At 36.4% G+C, this 15,716-nt stretch overlaps 1 protein-coding gene across 3 annotated transcripts in view; it reads right to left on the bottom strand.

Annotated features, from left to right (window-relative positions):
* The window catches only part of MAP3K1 (mitogen-activated protein kinase kinase kinase 1), a 77,084-nt gene that overhangs the window by 7,795 nt on the left and 53,573 nt on the right, over positions 1-15,716 (bottom strand). For 2 of the 3 annotated variants that reach the window (XM_002804368.4, XM_078004742.1), the window contains exons 7-17: positions 14,905-15,026; positions 14,191-14,272; positions 13,896-14,079; positions 11,598-11,876; positions 7,820-7,941; positions 6,139-6,230; positions 5,679-5,868; positions 4,091-5,372; positions 3,289-3,441; positions 2,156-2,318; positions 913-1,044 (exon numbers count right to left, since the gene is read on the bottom strand). In XM_002804368.4, the coding sequence (XP_002804414.3) occupies positions 913-1,044; positions 2,156-2,318; positions 3,289-3,441; positions 4,091-5,372; positions 5,679-5,868; positions 6,139-6,230; positions 7,820-7,941; positions 11,598-11,876; positions 13,896-14,079; positions 14,191-14,272; positions 14,905-15,026 (2,801 nt within the window). Of the gene's footprint in view, positions 1-912; positions 1,045-2,155; positions 2,319-3,288; positions 3,471-4,090; positions 5,373-5,678; positions 5,869-6,138; positions 6,231-7,819; positions 7,942-11,597; positions 11,877-13,895; positions 14,080-14,190; positions 14,273-14,904; positions 15,027-15,716 lie in introns of those variants that run through there. The other variant, XR_013418347.1, reaches the window with a different exon arrangement.

Genomic DNA, 15,716 nt, shown 5'->3' with positions numbered 1-15,716 from the left:
CAACATGGCAAAACTCCATCCCTACAAAAAATATAAAAAATTAGCCAGGCATGGTGGCGCACACCTGTTGTCCCAGCTACTTGGGAGGCTGAGGTGGGAGGATCACTTGAGTCCAGGAAACAAAGGTTGCAGTGTGCCAAATTTGCAACACTACACTCCAGCCTGAGCGACAGAGACCCTGTCTCAAAAAAAAAAAAAAAAAAAAAAAAAAAGAACAGGAACCACAAAAGATTTGAAGGAATTTTTCTTAAAAGAAGTTTATGATATCCCAATATCCCATTATTCTAAATAAAACCAGGTAAAGGAACTTTCTGGGAGCCTGTGTATCATGAGGCCAAGACAGGGAATCTGGAGACATGTATTGTATACTTTCTGCCATTAACTAGCAATAAAACTGTAGAAAAGGCACAGCCTCTCTTGTATTCAATATATTTTTCTATTAAATGAGGAAGGCAGATTAAATGACCCCTAAGACTTCTTTCGGTTCTAATATTCTGAATCACTCAGAAGAAAAAAATCCCATAGTTAGAAACCATCAACAAAGGTTCATTTTTTTTTCCTTCTTTGAGACAGAGTCTCGCTCTGTCACCCAGGCTGGAGTGCAGTGGTGTGATTTTGGCTCACTGCAACCTCTGCCTTCTGGGTTCAAGCGACTCTCCTGTCTCAGCCTCCCAAATAGCCAGGATTCCAGGCATGCGCCACCTCACCCTGTTAATTTTTGTATTTTTAGTAGAGATGGGGTTTCACCATGTTGGCCAGGCTGGTCTCGAACTCCTGACCTCAAGTGATCCACCTGCCTTCACCTCCCAAAGTACTGGGATTACAGGTGTGAGCCACTGCGCCTAGCCCCGAATTTTAAAATTACATTAATTTTTTTTATTGTCACTAGATAATAATTAAAAGAATTCCTACCTTTGACATCTCTGTGAATGATTTGGTTTTCATGGAGATACGAAAGGCCACGAAGTAATTGTTCAGTGTAGTTAATAACTACTGATTCTTTGAAAGCTCCATATTTACTCAGCAAATGAGCCACAGATCCCCCTATAAGACAATAGAAATAATTATCATAAACTTAAAGATGGAATTAAAAGTATTTATTACACTTTGATTTCTAAGGTTTTCACTGCATGAACTCACATTCACGTATGAAATAGAAGAAAAACATTTCAAAACTAACATATTCCTGTATCATCTCAAAAACTACTAATTAGGAGACACTTTCATGGAACCCACAGGGAACCAGTTTATTGGAGGGTCAAGATTTCAGAAAGCTGTAAAAGTTAACCATTTTGGATGAAACTATTTCTGAAATGTACAATTCACTTCTCTGTCTTCTCAAAATAACACAAAACAACTTTATTAATGACTAAAGTAAACAATGTTAACAATTATTTAGTAAAAGGTGAAATGAATGGGAGGAGGAACAGAAGACCCAGAGTTAGGCTTCATATCCTACCATTTACTAGCTCTGTCCTGGAACATGTCTCAAGTTTAGCTGCTTTTAAAAGTGTTTATAGTAGTCAACCTATCTACTGTAGCGTAAATCTTTATTAAGACCAACAACACATAATGCACTTAAGAACTGATTGGTAAATAGAAATGCACTCTTAAATACACACGCAAATCTAAGAAGTTAAACCAAACACTTAACCCGTTCATCACATCAGGTCATTAATTTTATTGTATACATTGTATAATACAAAATAAAACTCAGTCTTCATTTATTTCAGCAGATGACAAGGTTCAACTTTATGCTTCAGTGCTAGTTTACTTGTAGTAAGTTTTCAAGTTATATGTTAATTTTGTTTTTATATTGTTATGTTAAAACACCTCCTCATCTGTCCAGTTTATCATGGATACCTGGAAATATACAGATCTTATACATATCAAGTATTAAAAACAACAATGCTACACAATCATTGAAAAACACACTGGAAAAGTTTAAAAGGTAGAGATAGTCAATATTTCATTTATATTCAATGAAATACAAAATGAAGTATCTGTGGTTCATACTAATATATTCGGGTGATTTGGTTTTAGAAACCCAAACTATTTGATAAAAATAAATTTTAATTAAACCGGTTTTTCCTAAATTTAATCACAGAAAGTTAAATCCATGTACTACTATTTGTAATTTAAAACATTAACATACCTGCCATCCATTCAATGAAGAGATTGTAATTGCTCTTCTCACACGTGGCTCCCAACATCCTAATGATGTTTGGATGATTCAGATGGCTCATCATTCTTATCTCTTCTCTTAATGCTTCTACTACTTCTTCTTGCTCAGATGATGTGTTTCTGACATAAGTCACCTGTTTCAAATAAACATGTTCACAGAGTTTTGCATATTTTCTCTAGCAATCTGATCTAAAACGAACAAATGCAAACCAGCATATATATTAGCAACAGATGGCATTTATGTTCATGGATGCAATGTACTTTAAAAAAACCCAAGTCAAACTCTTTTAAACACTAAGAATCTAGCGTAAGCAGCAGTGAACATCAGAAATGACAAAAATATCCGGATATAGTCAATATTCCAATAGTCTCAGAGTAAAAATGAGAAAAGTCCAAATATGGGAAAATAATCAACATGATTTAAAAATGAAAGTTTAATAATTTTCGTATCCTAAGTATACTCATTATAAAAAGTAAAACCACTGAAACTCCAAGATGGCACTGCACCAGTACACTGTTGAAAGTACTTGAAAACCACACCTCTACTACCTACAAAAAGCAAAACCAAAAAAACCTTTGTAAGGCCCATCTTGATATTGTAGTCTTATGATAATCATACTTCAACTTTTATTTTTTTTGAGACAGTCTTGCTCTGTCGCTCAGGCTGAAGTACAATGGTGCGATCTCGGCTCACTGCAACCTCTACCTCCTGGGTTCAAGCAATTCTTCTGTCTCAGCCTCCTGAGTAGCTGGGACTACAGGTGCCTACCACCATGCCTGGCCAATTTTTGTATTTTTAGTAGAGGCAGGGTTTCACCACACTGGCCAGGCTGGTCTCGAACTCCTAACCTCAAATGATCCAACCACCTTAGCCTCCCAAAGTGCTGGGATTACAGGCATGAGCCACCACGTGCAGCCTCAACTTTTAATAATAACAGAATTCATGATATTTCTGGTGCTTTGGAAACATCTACTTTGAAATCTAAGTTTCTCAAAGTTTAAAGAGCTAAAGTACAAACGTGGACATATCCTTTATTCTTTTTACTGAACATGCTTCATTTTGTGATTTGAATCATTTCATTTATATGCTCACTAGATATTTACCTGTTTAACAGCCATTAAAGTTCCAGTTCCCACATCTTGAGCCTGATAACAAGAAGAAAATGCTCCAAGGCCTATCTGTTGACCTTTCAGCCATTCAGTATCTTCTCTATACGGTTGTTTTGCTTTGGTATGTCCCGGTAGAGTCTCTGGTGTCTACATATTAAATGAAAGCAATCTTTTTACTGTTAAAGGAGTAAGATTTTGTGAAATTAGTCGGCAAGATATTATTCTTGTTCAGTCTGGCTTCCCAAACCACCTATAAATGTGACCTCTGAATGGAAGGTATTTGTGACTAACATCAAATGCAAAAGTGATCACCATTATAGAATTAACCAGAAATGCCCACAGACAAGAATTATTGCTGTTTAAACAGTACAAACATTATTGTTGTATAAGTAATAATTTTATGTGGAAAAATCTGCTTCTAAATGTTAGAAGCAGCATTTCTGAATTAGGTTTATTTTCGTATGGTCCAAGGAAGCTCTCTGTGAGACAGTGTCTTGCTCTGTTATTCAGGCTAGAGTGCAATGGTGTAATCACAGCTCACTGCAGCCTCAAACTTCCAGGTTCAAGTGACCCTCCCCACCACAGCCTCCTGAGTAGCTGGGACCCCAGGTGTGCACTATCACGCCTGGCTAATTTTTTGTAGAGACAGGGTCTTGCTTTGTTGACCAGGCTGGTTTCGAACTCCTGTGCTCAAGCAATCCTTCGGCCTCAGCCTCCCAAAGTGCTGGAATTACAGGTATGAGTCACTGCCTAGCCCCAAGGAAGTTTTCTAACCTCTTAAAGAATCTATACTTACATCCTGTTGAATAATGATGATATCTTCTCCATTTTCAACCTGCAGCTGAGGAACTATGGGGAGGGCATCCTGAGACGCTGACATTGCCATGGCAATTGCTAAAGCTTCTTCTTCTTCAGCTTCCATCTTTTCTTTGCACTTTTGATTATGATTCACATCATCTTTGTAGGTATCATCATTTTCAGCCTTTTCAGGAGAGAGGACAGCAACTTCTGACTTGAAAGTGACTGTTGTATCACTTGAAGGCATAGATGCTTCAAGAAGGTCCTCAATACTGGAGTTGAGCTCTGTATTGACATCTAATCTGCATTTCTCCTCTACTGGGGTGAACACCGTCTCATCACTGGGTATAACAGCATTACTACTACTGCTGCTACAGCCAAAGTTGTCATCACATTTGGAACTACTGTTCAGATCAAGTGTCATGCTATTTTTTGAGGGATCTCCCTGTTTACTTGTATTACCTGGGGTAGGTCGAGATGGCTTTGGCCTGTGTATATTACTGGAGGGCAACGGTCTTGACTGAGTAAAGACTGGGGAAAGTTTATCTGAGTCTCTGTTTTCAGGACAGTTTCTGTGGAATTGTAGAGAAAACTTGCGCTGTGTTTGAGGAGATGCAGAAGGTATTTTGCAGGGAACGAATCCCTGAAGTCTATGCTTAGAGACATCTGTTGCAGTGCCAGCTGGTACAGATGGGGCCGAAGAAGAAGGGCTTGACAAGGCTGGAAACATTAATTGGGAATGATGAGATAAAGGAGAGGAGTTCAAACACTGACTATGGGGCCTGCCTTTTGTTTGAACCATTGGCTTTGGTTGCTCTGTTGTTGTTGAACTAGAAGGTCCTACTGAAATGCTGGCCAGTCTCTCAGAAATGTCCTCTGAACTGGCACTCAATTTTGTAGCACATAATCCTTTTCCAGTTTTCTCTAAATGGATTGTGCACTCAGGGGAACTCTTCTCTGTGGTTTCCGGATAGTCACTGGGAACAGATGCCTGCAAAAAGCTGTCCTGTTGACCATCCAAAGTGTCTTCTACGCCCAACTGGATGGCTTCAGCAATTTCCACCTCATCTGCAATAGCCATCAAACGGCGACGCATCCTGGTGAAGTGAGTGGAACTGGAAACACTCAGCATTTCTAACAGTTTTGAAAACACATGGGGCACTGTAGTAACCATTCTTGCAGAACTCAAGTAGATCCTTCTGGAAAGTTTGCCAACCATTGAGTGGGAATTATCAATGGACTGCAAAGCAAAGGTTAAGAGGGACAGCAGCTTCTTATACCTGAAAGAAAAAACATTCATTACAATAATAAGTTCCAATTACCGAAAAACACATGGAAACTTAAAAAATGGTAGTAATTTACAGCATGTATACTTCAAAAACCATTTCAGCATAAAGTATCTATAAATTTTAAATTAAACATCCTAGACTTTGGGTTTTCATATGTCAATCAAATATTAAGGTATCAGCAACCTATTTATGCTCTGTATTTTCTGAGTCTTTCATAAATCTAAAATGTGTCATTCTTGAGGAGGGTGTAGGGAGGGCAGAAAGATACATGTTATATATTTTCAGAAGAAAAATCACCTGATTTCAACAGGCTCAGCTTGTGAAACATCAGTACTGACAATATGAGGGTAAAATTCAGCAGGAAATTCCAACAACAGTCTATCTATAAGACAAAGGCGGCCAAGAAGTTCTTGCCAATTGTTTGATTCAGTTTGGTTTCCAAGAATACAATTTAAGACATAATCAACACCACCAATACCAATGGATCCTACAAAAAGGAAAGTAAAAATAAGTGATTAAAAAATAGTGATATTAAAATCTAAAACAAGACATGATTAAATGGTATAAGGCCAACAAAAATATTCTGAACTATTTTCAAGAATTTCTCTCTCAGATTAATTCACATTTCTAATCTAATCAATTTATAAAATTACTTCAAAATCCTGTAAACTGCCTCATGAGAGATTATGAGATTAGACAAGGCTGCTGAGGAACATGATAAAACATGCTATATTCATTTTAAGTGAAAAGTTATTACCAGCTTTAAGTATTTCTCTGCCAACTGCCAACTCTCCTGCTTGGCCTTTGCACAGTTCCAACAGTGTTGATATGGACAGCTGACTTGTGCGGCTAAAAAGCAAAGGAAAAGCAACATCAATCCTGGATCTTGGCTAAAATACTATACAATATTAGAGGCATAATGCAAGGCCTTGTGAAAAAGTGGAGAAATGATGTTTTCAGGAGTGTTTACTTTTCCACCACTAAAATCACATGAACAATGTCACCATAAATAGTAATACTCATTTATTAGGTCTAATTTTGTAAATTTAACATATCCTCTACGTTAAGCACAGAATCTTCAACAATGGCTCTTAGTATTGATTTAAATACCAAATTAGATAAAAGTCTTACATTTTGTTAAAAGAAGTAACAAAGACCTTGACATTTTGATTTCTGAACTTTTACTAAGAAGCTCTTGAATTAAAAACAAAACCTTCCCATCCAAAAACCCTCCATTTCCTTACATAGGCAGAATGAGGTCTGAATATTATAAAATCTCTCTACAGTATTTCTTACGTTCAGTCATTCAGGTGACCAGGTAAACAACCTAACTTTAAAGTTTCAAAAAGCGAGCAGCACAACAAATACCATGAGAACACTGAAGTCTCGGAAATATACCTATTCTAATACTAAAAAATGACACTTTTCCTATGCATTTTGCAAATTTTAAAATTTGCATATTTTACAGATATACAATGTTTTCTCTAAGAAACAAGAAAACATCCAGTATTTTCAATCTATAGAGAAAACGACAGAGGCAAAAGACAGACTTCATGAGATGAGAAATTCGTTGAAGGTAGGTATCTAATTTTTGAGACCCTGTGCAAACAGTCATTATGACATGCAGAGGAAGAGAAAAGTGGTACTGAGAGAGCTCTAAATGGGTGAAATGGAAGAGGCAACACAAGGGAGATTCAACACTTGCTGCTAACCAAGATCTGCTGGGATAGAAAGAAATAGGAACTACCAAATAACTGATCACAGTAGCTGTGATTATTAAATGAAAATTTTCCCTCCTCTTTTATGGAAGGGGAAAATAAAAGAGAACTACTGGTCTGAAAAAAGCATGGCTTGTACTCATCTTTACTGTCACTGCACCTCAATTCTCTACTTCATATTTTTCTTTCCAGTCAGGGTTATTCTTGTTCCCTGTCAATTTTCAAGGATATTGCAGGAATATATAAAATCTAAAATTTTTTTGACTAAAACTGTCATAATTAGAGTAAAATTCCATTACACTGAAAATAATGAGATGGATTTGTTAATTTTTTATCCTGATAATAAGGCATATACAGGTGTAATGATCTTACTGGTTCCTATCCTGTGTAACCCATGAGATTATACCTTATGGATATAAATGTCAACTACAGTTCTTACCAACTGTACTTCAGATTATGAATGTTATTTAAGAGAATAAATCACAATACAATAATGTGGAGATCCATGCAGTTTGTTTGCCTGGCTTTTACTTGCCAGTAGTTCTTTCCCCCAGTCCTTAAGAGCTTCAAGTACTGAGTTTCCATTTTAAATCTCACATTAAAAGACAATGTTCAAAGAGTCATTTAATAAAATGTATCAGATATTCACTAGGTGTGAGGCTTGCTGCGAGGCACTTTTAAGACAAGAGGGTTTGAAGTGGTTCATCAATGAAGCCTTACCTATTGGCATCTGCACATTTGACTAGGATGGTGTCTACAACTGGCCGGAGAAGTCTCTGAAGTTTGATTCTTTCCGCTAAACTGTGACAAGGAGTATATACCAGCATGGCTCTCAATGTTTTCTGAGGAAAAAAATCTGAAGGTCAGTTTATGTACACTTAAAAAGCATCAGAGATAATGGCCTAATTTGAGACAATATGAGCAACAAAATAAGATAGGAATAGATTATAACCCATAGAATAAAGTAAGAATCCCATGCGTCTGTAATGATACAAACAACTAACAAAATAAATGAATGGGGTAGAAAGGAATTTTCTGAACTCTTTTCTCTGCAATTTTTAGAAGTCTGAATTCATTTCAAGACGTAAAGTTAAAAAAAATTATTTTTAAAAAGAAAAAGAACAGGAGCCAACCTGAAAGGGCTCTCAATGGTCAACGCTGGAATAATCAGAGCAACAAAACAAATGATGGCAGTACTGGGTTGCAACCCATAGAACAAAAGGAATACCCAGGAGCCTACGCTGATATAAATTAAAAATTGAGTAGGTACATAAACGGAGAAGCTCTACTTTATAGAGTAATTCCAATTAATGTAGAGGGAATGAGGAAAACAGAAAATCACCATTAGAACACCATTTTTTAAAAAAAATATACTTTAAGTTCTGGGGCACATGTGCAGAACGTGCAGGTTTGTTATATAGGTATACACATGCCATGGTAGTTTGCTGCATCTATCATCCCATCATCTACATTAGGTATTTCTTGTAATGCTATCCCGCCCCTAGCCCCTGACCCCTGACAGGTCCTGGTGTGTGATGCTCCCCTCCCTGTGCCCATGAGAGCACCATTTTTAATGGTGTAGTAATAACTGCTATAGGCAAGATCCACAAATGTTTTTAAAATCAGTGGACAAAATTTTGAGGTGAAATAGGATATTTGCATAATCTCAAAGTAACTCTCACAAGATATCTATGAATATTAATTTTACAGCAGGGAAACTTGGTAGATATTACCTTAACTGACAGCATCACCAATAATAAAAGCCATGGACATATGTACCCACTGACATGATGCAATGAGAAAGGCCTATCACCTCTGTGGCATTCTTGTGAAAAATATGTAACTTCCATCTAATCATGAGAAAACATCAGAGAAACCCAAATTGAGGGACATTCTACAAAATAACTGGCCAGTATACTTTGAAAGTATCTGTCGAGGTCATTAAAAACTAGGAAAGGGTGAGGAACTGTCATGGGTGAGAAGACATTAAGGGGACATGGTGACTAAATGCACTGTGGGATCCTGGATTGGATCCTGGGACAGAAAAAAGACAACAGCAGGAAAGCTGGTAAAATCTGAATAAAGTCTGCAGTTTAGCTATGAAGGGCACTGTTGGGCAACGGGAGAGATTTCAGTATAAACTTTATAGTACAAAACAGTATTGTGATTAATGTTAATGTGCTGACTGTATATGGAAGAACAAATGGAATTATGTATTTGGTTTTAAGAGACACATATTTAAGTATTTGAGGAGAAAGTGTCATGATGCCTGCAAAAAACTCTCAAATGGTTCAGCAAAAAAAAAAAAAAATTATACATGGAGAGGGAGGGAGAAGAAAAAAAGGAAGAGACAAGAGGAAGGGGACATAAGGGAAAGGGAAAGGGTGAGCTTTAAGAGCAGAAGCCATTTCTGCCTTCATGGAGCCTGGTATCCTTTATACAATCTTTGTGCTCTAAGAACCCATAAGCTAGTTGGGAAACAGTCTTAACTTAAGAAGAAACAACCATGACAGTAAGGCAGTTACACTGCGCACAAAAAGAGTAACACGGCAAAGGCTTTGCAGAAAAGGAACTGGCAAAAAGAGGATTTTATTTAGTCAAGTATGCCTGAAGGTTTGTGTTGGAAAATGGTAAGAAAGTGGCAAAATGTTGGGCCAACTGGTCTTTATTCTACAGTATGCTGGTCCCTCCAGATGCTACGTGAAGAAACAGGCTGTAGCAAAATAACTCTGGGAAACAATGCATTCTACCCTTTGATCCTTTAGGTTCACAATGTACACTAGCTTACTGAAGGATCCTAGAAGTCTTTCAGTCAACAGACCTAGTTATCCTTGTGTAATCCAGTGTTCACCAATCTTAACTGAATACAGGATTCTTTCTTCAGGTTTTCACAACCCTGCCAAACTTCCACAGAATATGCTTTAGGAATGTCGTTGAAGAAACAGAAACCTCTAAAGGTTTCTAAACAAGTTGGGGGATAATCAAACTTGTGTTTAAGAAATAATGATAACTATTCATGTTCTTACAATGTGCCAGGCATACAGTTGAAAGTTTCTACATAATCTAATTTCAAATCTAAGAGGTATTTTCATTATTTTATGGGTGAGAAAACTGAAGTTTATTTAAGAGAGGTTAAGTAACCTTCGTAAAGTCACCATGCTAGCAAAAGGGAGAACCAGAATTTGAATCCAGGTCTGTCTCTATGATCTTGATCATGTGTTCAGATTGCCTAGGCTAGTCCAACTTTAACCAGCACATTATGCAAGCACTGTGGCTGGGATGATAAATTATGAGATCACTCAATTGTGACTCCAAACCCCTGTTCATAACTGTCATGCTGTATTACCTGTCAAGAAGATTCATTAGGCCCAATCGTTAGAGGATGGATTAGAAAAAGACTGAGGTTCCGGGGAAGCCTACAGACTACTCATGAATTTTAAAAACAGACCAGATAAGAATTAAAGTAGTGGTTCTGAATTGGGGGCAGTTTTGATCCCTGGAGACATTTGGCAATGCCTGGAGACATTCTTGGTTGTCATGACTGTGGGCATGACTGGGTGGGGGTGGGTTTGCTCCTGGTATCTAATGGGTAGAGGCTAGGGATGTTGCCACAGTACACACAGGACAACATTCCTGGCTCTCCCCCCACCCTGCAACAAATAATTATCTAACAAATGTTAATAGTACTGAGGTTGAGAAACCCTATTCTAAAGAGACAGATACTCCTAAATTACCTCCTTGTCACTCTATTCCACTCATGAAAGAACTTTTAACAAGTTAAACTGAAAAAGCAATTCAATGATCTATGTCATGGAACCCTTTTCTTTGAAAAGGCTTTTGAATCTCCACATGACAGTGTTTTATTAAAAATCAAAATGTTTATTAAAAACATATCTTCCTTAATATCTGATAAATTTTTTTAAAAATCAGGAGAGTAACACTGATGACTTTGCCATCCCCAAAAGCATTTTTAATTTGGTCATGTATAAGGTATCTGCTCAGAAAAACATAAAGATATGAACAGCAAGATACTAAAAAAGTCTTTAAAAATTAGCAAGCTTGTCTAGCTTGTCCTATTTGTTGTTGTTCTGTTTTGATTTGTTTTAGGCTTTAGCAGTCTGAAGCCATGGTGTTTAGTCTGTCTCTAGGGATAAGCGGAAAAGGAGGATGACGAAGGAGCTTTACTGTCCCAACCAGAAACAGAAACTAAGAAACCATAACTGTATTCTCTCCCTCGGATACCCCTGGAAAGTCTTTAAAACAATGAAACTAAACAGTGAAATAGCATATAAGAAACCTTGGACATACATCATAAAACCAGTAAAATTCAAATAAACAGAATAAAAGAAAAATTGTAATTTCCTGGAATTATGGAACAAAAATAAAATTTGGATTTTCCAAAATTAGGTAAAGTAGCTTTATTGTATCTTAAAAACACTACGAATCATCAAAAAACCCCAAACCCATAATGATATGATTATGGAATAAAGCTACTTACTAAAGCAGCAACGTACACTTTGTAGACAGGGTCAGCACAGACCATTGACAAAACGTTGCAGCATGCCTCCACCACATCTCCTGAGATACTCGTCTGGGAAGATCCACTGGCAGCTCCCCCACTCGGGCTGCTTCCACTGCTGCCCCCGGAATTTCCAGTGCTCTCCCCATTTGCCAACAGCAGGGCCCCACTGACATCATGGGAAAGACGCCTGAGGGCCATCTCTCTCACATTCCAGTTTCTAGAAAATAAGCAGCCAACGAGTTCCATTCCAAATACCTGGATCAAACACACACAATGAATTCAATGTAAAGAAAAGCTTATGGACCCAGAGTATTTTGAGTTTAGCATCATTTTTGATTACTACATAAAAACTGGGCATTTCTTAAATCTTCACCATCCTTCACAACTTCAAATATATCCAGCCACTTAAACATCATAAGGAAGAATTTTATACTCAGGTTTAACTGGTAATTATCCAAAGTCATTAATATTTATTAGTTCAGGTAAAATTAATAATAAACTCCATTAAGTCATTAGATGGCTATACATACATTCTATGCCTCTATTGTCCCCCATGCTTACCAAAACACCAAAAAAAAGGGAAAACCTCAACTCTGTATTCATATTAAGGTAGTTTAAAGAGAAAAACTGGAGCAAGATTAAGAAAAGAAAAAAAAGAGATCAAAAAAGGCACCAGGAGAAGGTTTCAAGAGATACAGAGTATTTCTCTTACAGACAAGAGCAGTAAGTAAAATACATTTAATTAGTTTTTGTCTGTACAAAAAGGTTTAAAAAACTAGACAAAACAGGTAGGACTGTAAAACGAACGGAGTGGACAAATCAAACTGAAGAAAAAAGGCTTGTGTTCGAGTAAGCAAAGGAAAACAGTAGACACAGAGTTATAGTACATGCTGTTACCGTCGTCAATCCCATGCCCCAGAAGCCAGAGTCCCTACAGTGAGGAAAGCGTGAAGGGTCTTTCCCGTCACGCTTTATGGGCCAATTAGCTAAAAGCAAGCTTAATACCTAAGATAATTCATCATGTGAAAAATGTCTAAATATTAAAGATGAATAAACACAACTTTTGGAAAAATGGATCATGACATACTTATTTACATGTGTTTTGTTATAAAGGGATATTATGGGAGAATGAACCAACTAGAATATAGTGAGCTTCTGGTACTGTTAAGTAGTGTACCACTACCTATGTTTTAATTGTCTTACCTAATATGCTTAATAAAAAGCTAGGAATATAGAGCCTAGTCTGACCTAAAGCTTAGGCAAAACAAACTAGACCATATCCTTGAAAGAATGAAATCTAACAGCTCAGAATCAACTTGAGAGTTCTTTGATGGGTCATGAAAGGGCAGGTGAGGACCTATGTTCATTAATATTTCATTAAATTTCATTAATGGACTAGATACAAGAATATGTGTTTAATATTTTTGCAGATTTTATTAGATTCATAAATGGGTTGCTAATATGCTAAGAGAATTCCAAAGGTGCAGGACTGTAATGGTCACAAAAGAAAAATGAAACAAATCCTAATGATATATAAGCTCAATGTGTTAATACATCTGTTCACAAATTTAATTCAACAGAATTTAACAGATTACTGAAAATAACTATTTTACTTCATTATTGTCTGGTACAGACCTGACTGGTTTTAGATCCTACATTTAAAAAATAATAGACTAAGCATTCAACAACCAAGAAAATCATTACAAACCAACTGACAAAAAAGCCCTACTTACTGAGGATGAAAAAGCATTCAATCAGAAGAGATGGTAAAGGGATGGAAAACTGTTCTTACAAATCAAAATGATGAACTCAAGGTAACTATCACATATTTTTTCTTATTCATCTGCTCTGCAATTATTAAGCACCCATTGTATGCCATTAGGATATGAAAGGAGAAATTAATTTTAAATGGCAGCAAATAAGAAACATGATAAAAATTCTTGGCAGGAATGGGGATTAAACATTGGGAGAAGTTAGCACTGAAGGGTTCTGGTTCCTATCCTTCTATCCTTGAATAACCCTGTATATCTGTTAGTTCAGGAAAAGATGTTTCTAGATACGTGAAGTGAAACCACAAGGAAGTTTTGAAGTTGAAGCTGTATAACAAGCAGTATAGTATTAATACCAAAAGTAACATTAAAATTTCCAAAGGAATAAAGGTCATGATGAAGGCAAGCAAAAGTATTTTTTAAATTATAAACAACTGAGGGAAGGAGACAAATACATTAATTGATCTATAAATATTTCTTTGAGAAATGAAAAAGAACTACTTACCTGAATCCATGGCTCAGCTAAATCTTTGTAAGCAGGAGGGATTTGCTGAGTTCCATAATGAGTAAGGTTAAAATTGCTCTCTTGATTCCTTCTTTGTGATCCAGCCAAAGGCTGCTGCTGTACGGTCTGCTGCTGTGCAGCTCTGAGGGAAGAAGGGGAATCCACAGGACTTGACAATTCGTGGCTAAAATGAAAAATAACAAAACTTGCTTTAAAAAAATTAACAGATTTAAACCACACTTTGAGAAATTAAAAAAAATTAAACATATACATATCATTATTTCAAAATTATTACCTGTAGAAATCATGAGACCTCCACTTAGATCTACAAAGGGGACATATTAAAGGTTCTCTATTTCTTCTACACTCTTCTGCCCCTGAAAAATTACAGAAACAAAATCTTACAAAAATGTAAATGCTTAACATTATTTATATTTCATAACTGTTTATAATTAGTTTACAGGATTTATATAGAAGGAACCTCAAAAATAAACATTTATCTGAAAGCAAGTACACACAGCAGGTTAAATGATTTTGATTTGCAAATGCTATTTTATTCATTCTGATAATGTTACTATTAACATTAATAGTTAATATTACTATTTTTCCAATGTTAATATTACTATTTTTCCAAATGTTCTGCCCTGTTTGACTACCAGGTAAAGTCCTTCCAAACCTTACTTTGATGCTAGCCTTTCTGTAATGCCTGCCCAGGTCTTCTTCCACCTCCTTCCCTTCATGTATACCTTCCAGATTGAAACTGTTTCTAATTCTATGCACTTCTTCCATTATCACCTATGTCACACTTTATTGCGTTTCTTTGCTCACATAGGTCATCTCCTAAAGATCCTACATTCCCACTTGCTGAAAACTCTTCACAGAGGACTTAGATATACTGTTTTGATTCTCTCACCAATCTCCCTTCAAGCCATGTTACACTCTTAAATAACACAGTTAGCTCAGAGAGCAACTGTGCTGAATAAGCATAGAGAGAAAAAGAGCCACATACAAATTGACATGCAGTGGTGGTGCAGCTTGTTCCTGCAGCCGTCTTCACACACTGTAAGACTTTCTTCATCAAGCATGCCCAATAAGCAAATAGGACACATCTGCTCCTCTTCATCCTTTATACTATAGAAAAGGGGAAGAAAAAGTATTAAACATAAAAGAATATAAAGCAGAACTGATATGCTAAAAACACTTTCTGCTTGCTTAGAATATAAATACAGTAGAAATTCTTGTTTAAGAGCATCTTATATACTAAGAGATACATATTTATGCTATTAATATACAGTAACTTAAAATCAGATTAACACAGGAGTACTTATAGACTGTAGGTGTGAGTTAACTTTCTTTGTGATGAAAACAATACAGACTGTAATCTTAGAAAGAACATTTGTATCTCCCAAATTCTGCTACTGTAGCTTTTGAATAAACCAACAGGTTTGAGTACGTACAAAAATATACTACATGGTACTAGTTTCAAGCTTTTAAGTGCTGGCGGACCTTAGAGCTCAAAGATTCCACATCCTAAATTTAAATGCCTATTTCAGAAATTTCTGGTGGCAGTATGAACTGGTCCAACTTTCCTAGAAATGAATCTAGGAACACGTCACATTTTAAGGGTACACAATCTTTCACCTAGACTTCTAGGAATGTATCGTAAGAAAATAAAAAGACAAATATATAGAGATGTATGTATGAAAATGTCCACTGCAGTATTATTTAGAATAACGAAAAGAAATCAAAACAACCAAATGAATGCCAAAAGGAGGTTAAACAAATTACGGCAAACCCAGGCACCTTGAAGCCTTTAAAAAG

This window comes from Macaca mulatta, chromosome 6, assembly GCF_049350105.2.
Source record: "Macaca mulatta isolate MMU2019108-1 chromosome 6, T2T-MMU8v2.0, whole genome shotgun sequence".
NCBI lineage: Eukaryota > Metazoa > Chordata > Mammalia > Primates > Cercopithecidae > Macaca > Macaca mulatta.
This window is presented reverse-complemented; position numbering and strand designations above follow the sequence as displayed.